Source organism: Nesoenas mayeri, assembly GCF_963082525.1.
Source record: "Nesoenas mayeri genome assembly, chromosome: 1".
NCBI classification, from domain to species: Eukaryota; Metazoa; Chordata; class Aves; order Columbiformes; family Columbidae; genus Nesoenas; species Nesoenas mayeri.
Window position 1 is genome coordinate 206,917,437 of NC_137541.1, and position 19,766 is coordinate 206,937,202.

Consider the following 19,766-nt stretch of genomic DNA (forward strand, 5'->3'; position numbering starts at 1 on the left):
GATCAAGCTCCATAGTGTCCTTCAGGCCAAAAAGAGGAAAATACCATTGTACCATTTACAGGAGCTGCAGACAGGAATGTTTGTTGTCAAACTGAAAGAACTTACAGCGTAAGTACCAGCAGGAAAACCATCAGCATATTCTCAGTTCCCTGATGACCCTTCAGAATGAAGTAAAGAAGGAAAAACTACATTTATTTGGTTTACAACTAAATAGCCCAGAACATTACACAACTATGAGACACTGCTGCCAGTTTTCCACCCTGTTATTTTAAATGCAGTTTCAAAAGAATATTTCTATGCGTGTACATGCAACACTGATTTCTTGTTGCAGCCAAGGACTTCAATTTAAAAACAATGCATAGGCAAGTAGTTTTCACAGATTTTAATTTTAAATAATTTTCAGGCGTAATACAAAAGTTACAAGTTTGTCTCTTCAGACTAATCGTTGGTTGTTTTCTTTTCCTCAAAATTCTTCATGGAGTTACTTGCTGCATCTTTCCAATAGCGCTCAACAGAAAGCTCTTCAGATGCCACAACTCAAGTTTATGTTTTCCAGAAGAGAGGGTTCTGTGTCAGGCGTCTCTGGAAGTTCTCATACCTAGAGAAACAAAACCAAACCACAAAAGCTGCTACAAATAACATGCCTTCAGAAATGAGGCAAATAATAGACTCTATGCAGAGAACACGATAAATTACATATAGTTCACACCAGGGATTAAATCCAAAATACTTTTTGATACTGTATCAAGAATATGAACAGTGAGACTTGTTTATTTCAACAACAACACATATTAAGAATCATAGAATTGTTTTGGTTGGAAAAGACCTTTAAGTTCGAATCCAACCATTAACCTAACAGCGCCAAGTCTACAAAACTATTCTCTAACAAATAATGGAATCCCATACGCACACATGCTGTCCTAATTTTACTTTCCGTACTCACGGAAACAAGTAAACCACAAACTGAACAGCAGAATTCATTACTGAGCTACCATGGAGAAATGGGGAGAAAAGAGAATTCCTGTGACTTTCTCAAAAAATAATGGTCTACAAGCTTTAGGCTACAAAAGCCTAAAAAATCCTTTCAATCCCCACAAACCCAAGCTGTAAGGTACCAAAAGGTACTGCCCGTGAAACAAAGTTCTCCTCCATCTCATAGTTCCTTCCCGAACTTGAATGCGAAAAGAGACTCTAAAGGGCTTTAAAGCCACTCAAATTAGAGAAAGGCTTATTTATGAATGAATTTCTAAGCTGAACTATTGAACTTCACTGCAGGCAGCCCATTGTAGAGACCTAAGATATTCTACGTATCACAAGCTACACTTAAACACGTTATAATGACTCAAGAACACAGGAACAGAGCTAAAAATATTGTTGGTTTTAACAGATTTCTATACACAAAGGCGTTCAGTTTAATTATTAGAGCTATGCCTCACTTCATGACGCTGTTTTGAAAAACCAAAAGCATTCAGCATCATCCAGGCCATGAGCAGCCATTTCCCTGCTCCGTCAGCCCGTCTTCGCTTCAGTTTTTCTCAGAGACCTCCCCCATGTATGTTCATGGAGTGCGTGGAGTCACCTTCTGAACAGATCTTTATCAAGTTACACTCCTGGATAATATATATTGCTTATGTTAACTGCTTGTATATTCACGAGATCTGTACTAATGATACAATTGTATTCACAGAGCCCAAAATTCTGTGTTAAACAGGGTTTAGGTGAATACTATGGAGGCTAAAGAGGATTAAACTCAAACTGTAGGACTGCTGGTAGTTCACAATCTCCAGACTACATGGACCATCCCCATAGACATTTCTTAAACCAGTCCCTAGAAAACAACCCCCAGAGACACTTTTCTGTTTGTGCTCAAAGGTCTTGGTGACAGAACCACGTCAACCGGGAACGTGAGCAATATAACAATGCTGGAATTACATCTAGGAAGAGACCAAGCGCAATAAACAAACACAAATCGGCAACTCTCACAAATTCTTTGAAATCATTTTTGCATCATCTCACTGAATAGTATGAAAGCAGTTCAATACTTAAGAAATCAGCTGGTATAATGCTTGTTACTAGAGATCATTGCCATTACCATTTCAGAACTACATTTGCAGGAATGAAAGCTTCAGAAGGATTCGGGGTCATCTGTGCCTGAGTTACAGCAAAGGAGGAAGCAAAGTTATAGAAGTTATCCAACATCTTCTGAGTGAACTGAAATGAAAAAAAAAAAGGAGAGTTTTAAGTAAGTTCTTTTTTCAGTTTGAATCTTTGTGCAAAAGTTGAACAAATCAAAAACTCCTATATGAAGTAAAATTAGCATTGCCATCTAAAACACCGTGGGAAAGTGGATATAGTAGGTCCAGGCATGTCCATTTTAAAGTGATCAAAACATCTTAACTTGCCCTCAGATGCATCCATCATCCAAGAATCCTTTTCAGGATCTTCACTTGCCTACTCTCTGCCCTATTTCATCCAACTGCATAAACAGCTTTGGGAAGACATCTTGGGGCAGAGAAGTGATGCAGTGACCAGAGCTGTCCCTCTCCTGCACATCAAACGCCAGCACAACTGCAGACCAGGTCAAAGCTGCCATTCCAGCTCATGGCAAAACATGAGTTGCTACACCAGCTGAAAAGTCTGATCAGTCTCGTTACAACTCGTCAGACTCCAGCGACAGGGAAATTTCCTTTTGCTTCCACCCCAGAAAGGTTGTTATCTTGGCATCTTCTGCCACAAGATCTTGCTCGGGAAACCACGAAAAAGATGAACAGGAAACTCCTAAACTGTAGGAATAAGGAATTAAAAGACTGAAAGAGAGGTCAAGAAGCAGTGAGCCCTGTGTGCAGAGGATGAGGCTGCAGGACACTCCCAGCCAGGCTACAGATACATAGAGATACCTCCATCTTATCCCTATTCTCTTTATTTAAACAAACAAACAATTTTCATAGACAGTGAAATGAAGACGGAAAAAGCACAGGAGTTGGACTCGCTGATCCTTGTGGGTCCGTCCCAACTCAGGACATTCTGTGATTCTCTGATATATGCGCACCCTCGTGCTTCCCTCCACCTGCTCTGACAAAAGGAATGGAAGAATGCAGAAGAACCCAGAAGCCTCAGTCTCACCCCACTCACATGCAGAACTCTGGTTTCATTCCATTTTTTCAATACATGTTTTATATAATATATGTATTAAAAATAGATATACAATCATAAAGCTTCATAAATCTTATTAAAAATGTAGTGGGAGAGCAACCCCTTAAATTAGACACAGCTAATTTTGCCTTTAAAAACAAAACCAAACCAAAACACTTTATTGCTATAATGTAGCAGTTCCAAATGTCAAGTATTAAATCAAAGCCATTAGTCCTTCCCAAACATGCTCCCAGTCATATCCCCTTCCTCTGCCATCTACTCCCTCAAAGGTTTTTTGTCAATTATGACTTTATGCATGGTTTTTATATGAGTAATTACTGCTTCAACCTTTGGTTCAACTGCATTCCCCAGAAAGCAATATACAATTTCAGCTAGGATGATACTATTTTTTTTAATAGAAAAATCCACCTAACTGGAAACAACATTTATAAAGAAGTTATGCAATCATGAGGCGATTCTTTCTTCTTTAAACATTATTGCCAGAAAAATCCACCAGACACCTTGCAAATGACCTTATGCGACACATTAACTCATGACTTAACTACTGCTATTGTAAAAACTGGTGGAATCAGAAGTGCTATTTAGATGTCATTTGCTCCCAACATCTCCAGAAAAGCTCCATTAACAGCACTATGCAAAACCAGCTGTCAGTCAACTCCTAATCATGATAACTTACTCCAAGAGACTTTACTTATTTGGAGCTTCATGCGTATACACCGCTACAGGACATCAGTTACATCATCAGGATCACTGTTCAATTACTAATCTAGCTCATCAAGTGTCTGTAAGCAAAGCAAGCAAGAAAAAAAGCTTCAAGAAAACCCTCACCAACTGCCGAAATCTTAAAAGATAATGCCAGAGCTGTCGGTGTTAGGGAAATCAAGACCTGGCAAGCAGATCTAGCTTGCCTTGAACTGCTGTTAGATGGCCAACAAATCCCCAGCGCTGGCTGAGGATTTCCAGAGGTTCAAACTAACAGGCAGGCTGGGTAAAAGTGTTGCAGCCCAAAGCCTGGTCCATGGGGCAAGAATTGGGCAAACCAAACCAAACCAAACCTAAAATGTCTTTCTGTGGCAGAAGGGACGGTCCCATAGTTCTGCAGAACTACATCAGAAGGATTTCTCAGGGTCAGTAAATACCTGTCTGCATCGTGCCAATATTGGCCTTGACTTCTGAGTAGTTTTTAAGCATCCCTGCAAATCTACACACCAGAGTTCCAGCACCTCCAAATCACTCAAAGATCCACCGTCTCTATGTGTATTTAGTCAGAGCTGCTCCTATAAGGAAGCATCATAAATATTTTTACAGTAGAATGACATTGAGATGAGTGAGTCCATTGGCCTGACTCCACTGAACATGTAAAATCCAATCCTTTATGGGAGACAGTTTTCCAGTGTAAGGAAAAGTAACTACCAAATATAACAACATCCAGCCAAATGATTTGACAATGATTAAGTTGGTTACAACCCTATAGCCTTCCATAGCTGCTTTTTTTTTGTTTTAATTAACACGGAGGCTCAATTCTTAAGACTTTAGTAGCACAGAGAATTTCTGAAATTAGAATGTCCACGCTACCTCCGTGAATGAATCTACTGATGACACAGCAGCACTTGCAACAGGCGTCTGTTGGGCCAGGTTCTCCAGCAGTTCCACCGAGATTCCAATCTGGGCCACTGTTGGTGTCTGAGGGAGGTTCATGGCACCGAAGGGATGTTGACTTCCCTTCCCTGAAAGCATCACAAACAGCACACGTTAGATTGGACACCCACGTAAAGACTGTGTTACTTAAATTACTGTGTTTCTTCTGTAAAAGGTATTTTTCAAATCCCACCAGAGACGTCTCCCTATCTCAGAAATACAGAAAAATCACGCAGTCCAAGGACAGGCACAAGTACACACAGGCACAACAGATGAAACAGTGTGATAGGTACATTTAAAAGACACAGCAGATCTTAAGGAAAGTTCTAAAAAAAAAGGAAAAACAATTTTAAAGCTTCTTATTAAGTATGTTTATTCAACGGAAAATACGACCTGTGAGTAAACAACAGCAGAACCTCTCAATAGGAACTAACCTGTTAATTCACATTGTAACAATTGCAGATAAGCAGGAAACACGCTGCCCTGCTGCACAGTTCTTTGATTCACTCATTCAAATCAGATGCTTGTGAAACTGACTGCGCACTGAGATCCAGAGCAGCCGTCCTTGTGCAGGGCTGGGCAGCCCCAGGACCCGGCTGAACTGCCCAAAACCACCAACAGCAGCAAAGGCCAAAGGAGTAGCCACAGAACAGAAAGGCCTCTGACTTTGCCAGAGCCACAAACAAAACAATTAATCAGGAAGAAAATCACTCCTACTTGCACACTGCTCATATGGGCATCATCCCAACCCTCTGCCACCATTTCTGACCTTTCTCAACTGAGTGTTAACCAGCACTTTCAGTCCCAGCTTCAGCCAGGGGCTCTGCAAACAGCAACATGTACCCAGAGTTACCTAAATCACATGCTCCTCTTTGCCAGCATCTCCAAAGGAAAACACAGGAAAAATGTCTGGGGGTCACAATGCTGCCAGAAAACAAATACTAGTGCTCCACCTAAGTTTGAGCAAACACAATAGACAAGTGTGCTCTTAACATAGAAGTGATTTTCTTCAGTAGCACTCTCTGGCCTCTCAGTAGCAGGAGGAAGCAAAGCTGATCAAGAGCTGCCCTACAGACCAGGCAACACCACCTTGAGCTGCGAGGAAGGCCAACTGAAATCTAAAGCACCATCTGACTTAGTTCCATGGTCAAAAACTCAGCCGGCAAAACCAGCACAACTTTGAGGAGTCAAACTGAGACTCAGAGACTGAAGATCTCAAACTTACCTGTTTTTTCTGCAGAGACATGAGGCACTACCACAAAGAAGCCAACATCCAGCCCATCCAGAACACACACTCAGAAATCCAACACCCTTTTCAGCTGAAGCAGTGTCACTCCTCACTCCAGACCCTACAACTGCAATATAGTGCTACATTCAAGAGTAAAGCACTTGCTATTAAAATGTTACTTTAACACAGAGCCAATAATACAGTTCATCTGCTGAAGTGCTATTTGGAAGTGTTTTGAGAAATGCCATTGCTATATGATGTTAACCTTTAGTGTGGATAGATGCTTGCTTGATAAAGGTACAATTTATTAAAGTATTAAAAAGGACAGAGAAAAGGTACTGCAAACCAAATATCACACAAGTCCATGATTAAAAATCCCAATAACAATAGAGCTGGTAGAAGTTTTACATCTTGTAACATCCTTACCTGAGAAGCTGGCATTTACAATGAACATGTAACATCCTCAAGCAACAGGCTCCATCAGCATGTATCACTACTTTAGAAAGCCACCCATGATCTAAATAACAAAATACATCCATTCTGTCACTTTGCACACGCTCCCATGGAACCGCTCCCTTGCAAACATGTCAGCCTAAAAGGGTGACAGAAAAACATCCCCTACCATCCTTACACCATCTGAAACACACTCGCCATTTTCAATGCTTGGCTATTGCAATTATCCTTCCAAACACAGAGAACGCAGTACGTTAATCAGTAATGAAATACAAACTCGGGTTTTTGCACTCAGACCCTACGCTTTCCAACATACTATGTCATCACAGAGCAACTGCCATCAGGAAAGGATATTTTTCCATCTCTTTCTTTCCCTTCATTAAACCCTTGATTCAAGATAGCGAGCCCTCATCACCATGTCAAAAACCTCACCCACGTGCAGGCCTCAAATGCAGACATTATATTAGAGCGTGTATTTCCAAGTGGAAATCAGCATCACACACACCATTGCATGCTGCACAGCAGAACAGGTCTGCAATGGAAAAGGTTAACCTGTAACTTTTATCCCATTTGTCAATATACTTTCAGTAAGGGTGCAAAATCCCAGCCCAATGTTTGCTTTCTATTCCTACACCACTTTCAGGCACAAATGAAAAATAAATTAAAAAAAACCCTATTCTAAGGTGAGGAGCATTTCTGAGCCCCTTCTTTATGCACAATCACATGATATTCATCTACTCTCAATCAGTAAAACAACACACAGTCAGAGAATAGATAATTGCATGGACTAAATTATTACCGGCCATTAATCGTCTCCAGATCTAAAAGTACAGACAAGCCGATAAGAGCGACAACTGCCTGCAACAGCATTCTTCCAAACCTCAGTTCTCTAGGCCAAAACTGCTTCCCTGCAGCATAAACTCCTGCTTTGAAAAAGGTGGTCAGCAAAACATTATATTCACAACACTTTCCAAAGCAACATCAACATTCCACCTGTGGCAAAAGACCCCAGCAGAACCCATGTCTTGCCTTCCAAGAGCCATCACGTTCTCCAAGAGCATCAGTAGCCCAAGTGAAAAAACGTGAACTCTTCAGTTGTGCCATGAAAAGTGACAACAATTCCTTGTGTTGAGTGATACAAATCACAGTGATTCGATTAGGAATGTCAGTGACCTTCACGAATGAACAGAGTTAGCACTACTAGTGCAGCTCCAACAGGCACCAAGGGATCTTACTATGACATTTATTACAGCTGCAGTTTGTTAGACAAGAAATTGCACAATTTCACAAAGGTATATTGCACTCTTCCACAAAGGTATATTGCTATGTTATTCCTCTTGGCACCAAAGAAGCCACTCAGCTTTGGTAAAGCCAGAAATACTCTGTTCTGCCTTGACTACAGGCTGTTAAACATTTCACCTATAATGAAAAATCCAGAAGTGGGAAGAGTAAGAGCCTGAAAAAACACATTGACTGTCACCCCACTGGGGGGTGGGGAAATGACCAGAAAACCCCCAAACCTCACAAACACACATTATTCAGCTTTTCGCATGAATTGACAGAAGAATCAAAACGAAAGTTTTCCAAAATCCCAGCAGGAGCATCATCACTCACGAACTTACTAAGAGTCAATTAGCTCTACATACAGCAGAGAGGATCATTTCTGTTCACCTTTAGAAATGTGACTGCTGGAACACAAGTTGTCTCTGTTCCACTTCCTAACTAAAACCAAATACAAGCAACACTGCCAGTCCTATAGAAACATCAGAATATCTCAAAGACAACCCAACTGAGAAGATAATTAACTAAATTACCACAGTCTACATATACGCCATGTGCCAGAATCTCACTCTTATGGTGTACTTTGACACACCTTCTTACCCTGGAGGGTGGTATCACAACCAGCACCACCATTCTGTCGCCTCTAATGCAAAACACTTGCCATAACCCATAATGACTCTTGCCACTTCCATAATGTATTTGATAATTAAATTCAGGCTTTTCGAATTCTAACTACTGATTTTTACGGAGGAGGGAAGAGGAGTTAATTTAACACATTTATTTCCAGCAGACATGGAGATTGCATCTGAAGAAAAGAAAAAGAATTCAGATTTAATGCTTATTGCAAAGCTAGTCACCATTTTACATGACAGTTGATCCTCAAAAAAACAACACAGCATCACAGAATAATTTCAGTTGGAAGAGACCCTCAGGATCATGCAGGTCAACCATAACCTAACTCTAGCACTAAACCATATCCCTAAGAACGTCATCTAAACACCTTTTAAACCCCTCCAGGGATGGTGACTCTAGCACTGCCCTGGGCAGCCTGTTCCAATGCCTGACACCCCTTTCCGTGAAGAATTTTTTCCTAATATCCAATCTAAACCTCCACTGGTGCAATGTGAGCTCTTTTCCTCTTGTTCTATCACATGTGTTGTTAACCCTGGACACTTTGGGCCTTTAACTTCTAGATTTATAATAAGTATCAGCAGATGCAAGACTTTACTTACTAAATCAAGGGGTTAAAACAACAACAAGAAACCAAACACAAAAAACCCCTCAAACCACACACACACACTTATATTTCTAGCCTCACAGCATAGCTTTTGAATGGCTAAAAGTTAGCAAGAAGAAGAGAAAACAACATTCAGAACAACATTCAGTTTGTAGTGAAAATACTAAGAAATACAGTTCAACAAACTTTTCCTGATTATAGAAGATCCCTCAAGGAATCTTTCAGAGGGTACTATGACATTTCTGCACGACACCTTCAAAACGCCATCTGGAAATCTTTTATTCAAAGAAAGTTAACAGAGTTTAAATGGCACTTGTAGTCAACATAGAAGTGTCCAGGTTCATAATTTAATCTCTACTCCACAAATCACTTTCAGATTGAAGAGTTTATTCCACAAAAGTGATTTCCCCTTCAGTTCATTTATTGAGACAACCTTCTGGGATTTCACTTGGAAACACTGCAATGTTCACGTGCATTGCCTTTCCTTAGCAAGCATAGGACAGGAAAGAGAGAAGCAAACAAAAAAACCTGGAGCAACATCATTTTGCTTGACCCTCACAGCCCAGAAGCCTAATTCCACATCCCCAGATACTGTATTTAACAGCACAATCAGTCCTTACAACAACGTGCAACGTGGGTGAGTGGCACACATCACAAAACCTGTGCAGTTCCAGGTTTCAGACACTAAACATAATGTAAGAGTTACAAATGATACCTTTAACCTTTCCCAAAGTCTGTGTAATGAAACACTACACCACTGCAGCTGACCACTCATGTCCATGTAACAAACACACTGGCCCTTTTCATCACAGAAGAAACTCTGCTGTAACTACTGTTTCACAGGGAGCTGACAAACAGGGACACAAATTTATTCCTCTCAAAAAGGGATTAAGTTCAAGCAAACACAGCACTCCACAATGTTTTCACTTTGCAGCACAGCTATTAATACAACTACATAACATCCCCAGCAAGGAAGTTGATGTCACAGATACATTGAATCCATGACACAAAATTTACACGTTTTCGCATCATTTTTAATGCGCGTATTCCTAACATAACCTAACAAAAAGCTGACATAAGCAAGACGCTTCTAAAAATTCTCCACACTGTTCCAGCTCACATTAGCTTTTGCAAAGCCCACATCAACTTCATTCTGGTCTTAATTCTCCAAATTAGCCTTCCGCCACCTCACATTAGCCTGCACTTACCAGGTTAGAAATAGAATTGTAGAACGTCCTGAGTTGGAATGGATCCACAAGGATCATCAAGCCCAACTCCTGTCCCTGCGTATGACAACCCCACAGTTCACACCATGTGTCTGAGGACGTTGTCCAGTCTTTTCCTGAACACTGTCAGGCAACCTCTGTGTTTCTCAGAAGCCTCTATCACGGGTTGGCTTGACACCCCTCATGCCCTCAGAAAAACTGACAATGTTGAAAACACCTTGACAAGGCAGCCACTCAACTTTCAACTGCTGTTTTACATGAACTGAACCTCAATAGCCAAGATATAAACATAATCACCTAACATTTCTTAAGCAGAGGATATAACTCTGGTTCAACGTCTTTATTTGGCCTCTTAATGGAACAGCACTGCTCCTTACTATGAATCAGGGGGCACCTGAGAACCCCAACGTTTGTTGCAGAACATGCCACTGACACTTGTCCTCCTCCTTATCTATTTCACAGATGCACATGGTCCCATCAACAGCCTGCTTAAAAACTTAGTGTGAGTTAGTCAAACCCCAAAATGCAGATTTCAACAGTTGGTAAAATCTCTCAGTGATCCCAGCTCTCTCTAATCCCTCTCTGGTCTCCCCTTTCTGCAGCCTCATAGTCTTCTCCACCATACAACTGTTTCTTGTCATGGAAAGTAAGGCTGTGTAGCTTACACTGACTCCACAGTTGGAAAGAAGCTGTAGACAACACGTGAAGGGCTGAGGTCTCTCTTGCCTGGATCACATGGCGTTGCAAGCGCATTCACCTGCGTCAGAGTTCTTCCTCAAAGCAGCCCTTACTGGGAAATTGTGGCTAATCATGCAAAAAGCATCTGAAAACTTGTTTTCCTGTGGAGCTCTCTGAAAGCATCTAAAATAGAGTAAGCCTTTCAAGCATGAGAAACATACCACAAAACTGGCAAAAGAACAGGTGATCCACTTCACCATCTCACTAACAACATCACTTCAAAATATACCAAAAACACACCCCCCAAACCTTCCCGTGGCTGTTCTATCTCCTGTAGAAAGCCCAAATTTTTGAAGAACATATATGATCAGAATTCATTTTGCTCTGGACCTTGAGAGCTCTCATCTCACATCACACTGCCATCCAGGACCGACTCAAAAGCAAGCATGCTACGTTATGAATTAATACACTTTATCACAGCAACCTCAATTACCTGAACAGAGATTCAAGTTAAGGCTGTAGAATACACTGAAGCCTTCGAAAATGTGTGTTACTTTATCATCGTAACACTTGAAGCTGCTTGACTGACATATCCGTTCCTTTAATAAGACAAAGGTATTGTTATTGGGACGCTTCATCATTTTTATAATATGCATGGCCAACCCCCAATATATTTAGGAAAAACTTCAGTGACTAGCATTCTCTGACTCCACACAAGGCAGAATTCTCTGACCCAGGTCTATATAAAAATACTAGAACATTTGCAAAGCTGCTTTCCAATGATGGCACCCTCTCCTGGACAATTTTATAGCGCAACCGCTCCTGAAAGGGAGCTGTCTGAAATCACTGCATCAGACTTCATTAATTACAAAAACTGTTTCTGTGCTACAAAGAATACAAGTCCTTAACAGCAGAAGCTGAAAGAAACATTGCAGGCATGTCTACACAAACACCTGAAGAACATGCTATGGAAGTCAGAAAGTCATCCTTCCTCAGGTTCTCCATGCAGAAGCACTGGAACACATGCCAGGCATGCTGAAAGGAATTTCCACATCAATACCATATATAAGAAAAGGTGAGGGAGAAAGTTCGCCAGGAACACAGAGACAGACTTCCACAAAGCCGACAAACAGGTTCGGGTACCACATCTGCTTGGGACTACATGAAAACACACAGTGGTCTGCCTTTTCAAGAGGCTTCTTGTTCAAAACCACCTTCAAACATTTAACCGCTCGTGCATGCAGGAATACATCTGTTTCATTGCTATGTCCTACCAGTCTTACCAGATTTCAGACCAGAAATCTTGAAGATGGCACTTGGCTTCTCATTAGTGACAAACCCCAGCAGCTGCCACACTGCCATCCCATTCTGGTCTGGGTAACAAAAATAGACAGATCCTCCCATTCCTTCTGGAAATGGTATTGTTCCCAGCATGAAGACCACTACATGGTTGATGTTTTCATAGTCCGGTATATCAAATACAAATTTGTCTTCAGCCACTTGTTGGGGAGCTGCTTGTACCTAAAGAGAACAAAACTTATATCAGTATTACTAAGTGTTTCATCTTTGACCGTAACTGTGAATTTCCTTTTACAGAAATACACCTGAAGTGGAACATAACAAAAAGTGAGGAATGTGCTAACCTAAACAGCAAAAGCCAGATAAAAAAATCAAACACAGCAGAAGAACAACTGCAAAAAATATTACTGAAAAGGCACAACACTCTTGTTCTACCTGCACTGCACATATATCCCACCCGGGACTACAGGATCAGAATACCTTCGCTCCCCATGTGCGTAGGAGGAAAATAGGGTGCAGAAGAGGTTGCCAAGTCTATAAGCAGTGGCTGTTGACCACCTGGCTGGCACAACCCCAGGAGCACGGAAACCTGTTCACATAGGAAATACAATAGACCTTGAGACAGGCAATTAGAAGGATGCCAGAGCAAAAGATACCCTCCTCTTTACCCGAGATGCCACATCCTTGCAGCCAAGGCACAATCTAGCCTTAAAAAGCTTCCTTTAAGCTGGCAGCTTGTCTCTGAGGAGCCCAAACCCCTCTATGAGGAGAGAGGACGGCAACCTCCCGGCAAGGAGGCTGTAAACGCAGCTGCCTCTGGGGTGAGGGCGGCAGCAGCCGGGCGGGTGAGACAAGGCCGGCGGGCTCCCCTCAGCCTGGGACCTGCCCCGGGGGGGAAGGTGGCGGCCCCTGCGGCAGCTCCAGCCCGGCCCCGAGCGGGTTGAGGGCCCCGCCCGCGGCCCGGGCAGCGCTCACCAGCCTGCCCGCCACCAGGCAGCCGAACATGGCGACGGCCGCCGAACCCCCTCAGACGCTCCTCTGCTCCGGGGCCTCCATGAGCGTCGTCTCCCGGAAATCGACACGCCCCCAGTGGCCCGGAGTCACTTCCGGAGCGCGGCACCCGGGGCGGGGAAGGGGAGCGGACTACAACTCCCGTGGTGCAACGCGCGGCTGCGCAGGAGCGGGACCGCGGGTGCGGCGCGGGGCCTGACGGGAGATGTAGTTCGCGCTTGGATCCCGTCAAAACCGGCCAAAGCGGTCAGGAGCAGATAAAATCTGCGTTAAAAATTAAAACGGAGAGAAAAAGGAAAAGTTAATTAAAAAACTACCTGTTTAGACACGCTGACATGCACCAAGTGTATAGAGAGACAACTGCTATAGCCATATACGACTCCAAACTACTGAGAGGCTGCCATGCATGTTATAAGAAATGATGAACTAGGGATACAGCTCAGGCACTGGATGTTCACACTTGTGAAAAATACAGTTGTGATTCGTGCTAAGATGTTTAATGTTTACAGGTATAACCAAATGAGGCACGGACTCTGAACTTGGAAAAGGGAAAGGTGGTTAAGTTCTACGTAAAAAGTTAGGAAACTTGTTTAGGAAGTTATATTGATAGAGGGAACTAACATTTTGAGGGTTAAGCAACTATATAATAAGGGCCTACTAACAAGCTAACATTTTGAACCACTTTATTAATATCTAGTTTAGAGCTGTATGTAACTAATTGTGCTAAAAAAACAACAGGACTTCATTAAATGCCGAGATAAGAAGTTTTACGGCACCAGCTGCAACCTTGAGGAGACAAGATAGCCAAGATTTACAGCAAAAAGGGGGCGCCAGGCTGGTTCCAGTTGGTTTGGTAGACTGGATTCCAGCCAGTTCCTCCTAATGAGCCAAAGGTAAAAAATCCACTGTGACGAAGCTGAAGGAGCTTCATCCAAAGACCCCTAAAGACCCTTCCTCAAATTCACCAAGTGACATTGCGCAGGCGCAACAGGGGAGGATCAAGGAGGGAAATATGTAAATGGTTATCTGAGACTCATTTTAATAAAAAGCGGGAAAGGTCATTAATATGTATAGGCGTTTCTGGGGTCATTATGAATATGTAATACCATGCTGTATTTAAGCACACTTCTTATTGTTAAAGGTGTGTGTGTTGGGCGGAGTGAATCCCCCGCGCACCCAGCGCTGTTTTGCTTATGCTCTAATGAACACGTGTTTAAGGAATAGAAGGAATTGGATTAAATGTTGTTTATCCATAGAAAAAGCGTAAGTTATTTATTTCACACTGAAGAAATGCAAACATAATGTCCATTTGCTGTGGAAATGGATGTTCAGCACCATTTCAGAGTACCTACCCTTACAGTGCACTTGGTGCTAAGAGCACAAACCTGGACTACAGCAGTAGCTTCTACAAGTGAGATTTCCAAGGCTACATCAGACCTTCCCCAGACGCCTGCAAAATAATCCAATGGCTGGATTAACATCACCTATGACTGCAGAGGCACAAACAAGCCAATTTTCCAAGGGCAAACGCAAAGACAGTCTTTGCTGCGCCACCATCCTTTCCTTCCAGCCCATGCCTCTCAATGTCTTCCAGCTTCTGCAAAAACAGGGAAAGATCATGCCAGCAATAGAGGAATTTAAACTTCGATGACATGTGGCAGTGGAAGGAGAATGGAAACCTATGGTTATGTTTCATGGATCTTTAGAATCTAGAATCATTTTGGCTGGAAGACACCCTCAAGTTCATCGAGTCCAACCATTACCTAACTCTAGCACTGAACCATGTCCCCAAGAACCTCATCTACATGTCTTTTAAACACCTCCAGGAATGGTGACTCAACCACTGCCCTGGGCAGCCTGGTCCAATGCCTGACAATCCTTTCCAGGAAGAAATTTTTCCTAATATTCAATCTGAACCTGCCCCTGGCACAACTTGAGGCCAATTCTTCTCATCCTATCACTCGATACTTGGGAGAAGAGACCAACACCCTCCATGCTACAACCTCCTTTCAGGTAGCTGTAGAGAGCAAGAAGGTCTCCCCTCAGCCTCCTTTTCTCCAGGCTGAACAGCCCCAGTTCCCTCAAATGCTCCTCACATCTTAGAATCATAGAATCATCTTGGTTGGAAGAGACCCTTAAGATAATTGAGTCAAACCATAACCTAAATCTAGCACTAAACCATGTCCTTAAGAGCATCATCTATACATCTTGTAAACTTAATCATACCTGGTTTAGTATTTCTGTTACAGATCTCTATAAAACTTCCCCTTTTTACTGTGCCAGAAGGCTGCTCTGGGCTCAGAAATCTCTGGTGAGACCCATTCCTGTAGGAAATGTTGGTGTGTTTCCTGCAGCCCAGGTCAGCTTTGGTGGAGGGTCCTGGTGTTGGGCAGGTCCTCAGCCATCCCCCCCCAGCCTCGCCAAACACAGATCTCACAGTAGAGACTTATCCCTGGGAAAGATCCCGGGGTTGCTTTTGTTGCCCGCTTCACAGTAGTAGAGTGGTTAGCAAAGCGTGACACTACCTTTCTAAATGCTAAAAACGTAAAAAACCCTACAAAATAAGGACGGTGGTGCCTGCTACCAGATGGAGTAACCAACCTCTGCCTTGCAATATGTTTATGTGTGGCAATTACGAGAGCAAAATCTATTAAAAATCCTGGTGCTAGCCCACTGTTATTTGCATGAGCATAATGGACTAAGTATTTCTGTCTGATTCACCTCTTGGATTTAGCAGGAAGCCCAGGTGTGGGAAGTGTTGAGGCACTAGTGCAGAACTGCCTGAGTCCCAGGCCTCATTTTGGATGTGAACCTTTACAAGTGAGTTCTCCACTTGGCAGGTGCTTTTCCAGCTGGTCCTGATGAACTGGGATGAAAGAAAACGTTCAAAGCTTGAGATGTTGCAAATTAGCGGAGAGTGGCCAAGCTCTGCACTGTGGTCACTGAGGCACAACGAGAAATCTGCTAATTAGGCAAGAGCTCATCTCACACTACCAATTTGCTACAGGCCTCTGAGACAACACCGTGTCTAAAAGGCACAGGGCAATGCCATCTTTTCAGGTCTGAGCTCAGCAGGGCTCTCATGCCCTCTTGCTGAGGCATGAGTTTATTTTTTTAAACCAAATTTTTAGCATTTGCCTAAGAGTTGTTGAGCTTTCAATGCAAGGAGAGCAGCACACCTGTTGCTGCTCGCCCTGCCAAAAGCTAATCTCATCCTAACCATGCTGTTGCCCTAGAATGTACTTGTGAGACTTTGATGTGCACTTGAGCCTCTTACTAAGATCTGTGGCTTGCTGTCATTTAGGTAAAAGAAGGTCATATGGAGCGCGCATGTTCCCTGCGTGCAATGAATGAAAGTATTGCCCATTCAGCGTTAACAGTGGCACAACACAGGAATCATTGAGTCATAGAACAGTCTGGGTTGGAAGGGACCTTCAGATCTCACCCAGTGCCACCCCTGCCATGAGCAGGGACATCTTCACCCAGATCAGGTTGCTCAGAGCCCCGTCCAGCCTGGCCTGGGATGTCTCCAGGGATGGGGCATCCACCACCTCTCTGGGCAACCTCCAGTGTTTCACCACCCTCGTTGTAAAAAAAGGGTTAAACAGTTACGTGTAGAGAATCTCTAAGAGGTGGGTGTTCCTGGGTGAGGCAAAGGCAGGAATAAGAGGAAGAAAACCCTGGACAAGTTGAGTCCAGGCTGATACAAAACTTCACCCACCATTCTGGCACACCACCCAGAGGTGGGTGGTGTGCCAGAATACGAACTGGGATCCCACCTGAACACGGACCACCAGCATCTACAGATATCTAACTGTGGTTGCAGTGAAATGTGGACACTAGATGAGCAAGAACTGTGAACAGTAACTATTTTTTCCTGAATAAAGAGCAATTTTTTTGCACTATGAGCCTGGTCTATTCAAATCAGTCACAGTTGCAAAAGCAACTGTAGCTGATGAAGCTGATGAAGGGCCTGGAGCACAAGTGTGATGAGGAGCAGCTGAGGGACCTGGGGCTGTTCAGCCTGGAGAGGAGGAGTCTGAGGGGAGACCTTATCACTTTTCACAACTGTCTGAAAGGAGGTTGTAGCATGGAGGGTGTTGGTCTCTTCTCCCAAGTAGCAACTGATAGGACAAGAGGAAATGGCCTCAAGTTGCACCAGGGGAGGTTTAGATTGGATATTAGGAAAAGTTTCTTCACGGAAAGGGTTATCAGGCATTGGAACAGGCTGCTCAGGAAAGTGGTGGAGTCACCATCCCTGGTGGGGTTTAAAAGGCATGGTTTAGTGTTAGAATTAGTTTAGGTTATGGTTGGACTCAATGATCCTGGGGGTCTCTTCCAACTGAAATGATTCTATGATTCTAAGCTTGTAAAAGACTGGTGTGGTAGAGCTATTTGTAGTTCTCTTTTCTTCCTTCCCTGAATAGCTTTTTCTCCTGTTTTGCTGGTGTATTTTTCTGCTGTCTGTCTAATCTCCAGGCCATTAATGAGTTTGTGAGCCTATGTCACATCCCTCTTCACTTGCATCTTTTCCAGCCTGGGGAGTCCTGGCCTATGTAGAAGTTGTTCCATATTTTTAATTTTTCTTGTAATTTTTTGGTCACAAGGAAGTTGAGAGCTTGGATGGGGCTGCGTAGAAACACTCGGGTGCCAGAAGGTAATAGGGCTGAGGACATTTGTGGTAACTGAAATATGTGGTAGGAAGGACATGGTTATGTTACGGTGAAGAAGGAGCTGCGTCATGGGATAGAGGAGGAAGAAGGTTAAATGGAGCACGCAGGATCTCAGTGTTGAGTGGTTTGGGGTCAGTGGCTTTAAGGTCATTTCAGAAAGAGATTTTAATCATCTTTCTGCTGTGCAGTGGCCTGTGTTTGTTGCATTGCTGCATTGCCACAGTGCTGCTGACCAAGTGGTATTAATCTTCACCCTTTAGGAGCCAGTGTACATTTTGTTTACGGAAACACTGATCAGGAAAAATTACCAGGTAAATCTGCAGAGGTTGATTATTTACTTGGAGACTGAAAAAAAAGAGCCAAAGTGCCCAACCTAACTGCAGACTAGGTCTGGTTTTTTGGGTCTGTTTAAATAACTGTGTAAAACAATCAAAATCCAGAGATGGTGAACACAGGTGCAATTGATGGCACTGTTTCATATTAATAATTTTTAACTTGGATTATAATTTGCCATTGTCATAACCTTTCCTTGGCTGCTTCTCAACTTTTCCAAACTTTAACTGTTAGGACTAGAGTTCTTTTCACTAAATTCCTGCCTTATGTTATATATATATATATATATATATGTTTGTGAAAGTTTCAGACAGAATATTTCAGTTTTATCTACGACATGGGTCAAAAAACCATTGTTTTGCTCAACCTAAAGAAAAAAAAAAGACAACAACTCCACAACTGGTTGACCCTTTCTTTTAGAAGCCCAAAGTCCCTCATGTTGTAAAGAGGGATTCGCAACTAAGTGGCAGGCAGCCTCGAAAATGCCATGAAAATAAGCTCACTTGTATCTCTGTATAAAATATGTGAAGGCTCCCAGTTTGTACATGATCATGAGAAATAAGATAGCACCACAGATTCCCCCCATGCTGAACAGGTCTCACTGGGGGCTGCAGAAGTTCTTCTGTAGCTGCCTCTAGGTTGAGCATCAAGCCAAGAAGGGAGTATTGAGGTCTTCTCTCTTCGCTTAGAAACCTGATGGAATTACCTAAATTAAAACCACAATTTCCTTCTGTTCTTTCTAGATAGTGCTTCCTCTAATACAAAAATTGTCCTCTGGAGGAGCATGTTTGTTGCCAGTAACTACAGAAGATGTCTTGGTGGTACAACCTTCTAACTGAGGAGCCCCAGTTACACTGGAAATTAATTGGGATGAATCCAGTAATTTCTGCTGATGTTTAGGTGTCCCAGGAGGTATGAGAGAGGAAAGAAGAAATACTGAGACTGGGGGAAGCCATAAGGACATTAAGTTGCAGCAAGGTGCAGGATGGAGGGAGAATATAGTTTATTTTTCAGTAGCGCTACTTTTTTGAGATTTGAGAAACAGTTTTAAGACCCCCTGGGCAACAGAAAGAGATGATAATTGTTCTTATACTAGTGAAAAAGTACCTGGTTTACTGCCCTTGCGGATCTTTTATTGTCCAGTGATAGAGAGGAACTTGGTGTCTGCACTTTGAATTTTATTTCACTTATCAGCAACTCTGCAGTCTTTGTCATGACAGTGATATTTGACAGCACCTGATTATGTGTCAGTGAAAGATTTAGTAATGACAGAACAGGTTAAGTGTAGGAGAATAAAGGAAATTGTGTAATTTCTGTCTATTCTTCACAAGACTTTTTGGGACCTGAGTTCAATGGAGATCTTACTAATCCTTGATGCCTTTAAGATGTTTGAATCATTATGGAGAAATACAGATTACCTTGCCCACAAAGTCAAAAGTTTTAGGGCTGAGGCTGAATTTACATCTTTAAGTGAATGGCACTTTGTCTCCAGCAGATGGTGGTAAAACTCCAGGGTTTGATCTGTTAAAACCCAACTGTTGGTGTCAGAAGTTGCG

At 42.7% G+C, this 19,766-nt stretch overlaps 1 protein-coding gene across 4 annotated transcripts; it reads right to left on the reverse strand.

The window, feature by feature from the left end:
• Positions 1–380: 380 nt before the first annotated feature.
• HIKESHI (heat shock protein nuclear import factor hikeshi) lies at positions 381–13,273 on the reverse strand. 4 transcript variants are annotated; one of them, XM_080353466.1, is made up of 6 exons: positions 12,862–13,267; positions 12,674–12,782; positions 12,178–12,415; positions 4,729–4,880; positions 2,093–2,211; positions 383–598 (listed from the first exon to the last, which is right to left on the reverse strand). In XM_080353466.1, exons 3-6 carry the CDS (start codon positions 12,326–12,328, stop codon positions 544–546), a joined length of 477 nt encoding a protein of 158 aa, XP_080209592.1. In that variant the 5' UTR covers positions 12,329–12,415; positions 12,674–12,782; positions 12,862–13,267; the 3' UTR covers positions 383–543. The 4 variants fall into 4 exon arrangements, with proteins under 4 accessions (XP_080209590.1, XP_080209589.1, XP_080209592.1 ...); XM_080353464.1 differs by lacking the exon at positions 12,674–12,782 and having other exon boundaries at positions 381–626; positions 13,169–13,273; XM_080353463.1 differs by lacking the exon at positions 12,674–12,782 and having other exon boundaries at positions 382–598; positions 13,169–13,273.
• Between the last annotated feature and the right edge of the window lie 6,493 nt (positions 13,274–19,766).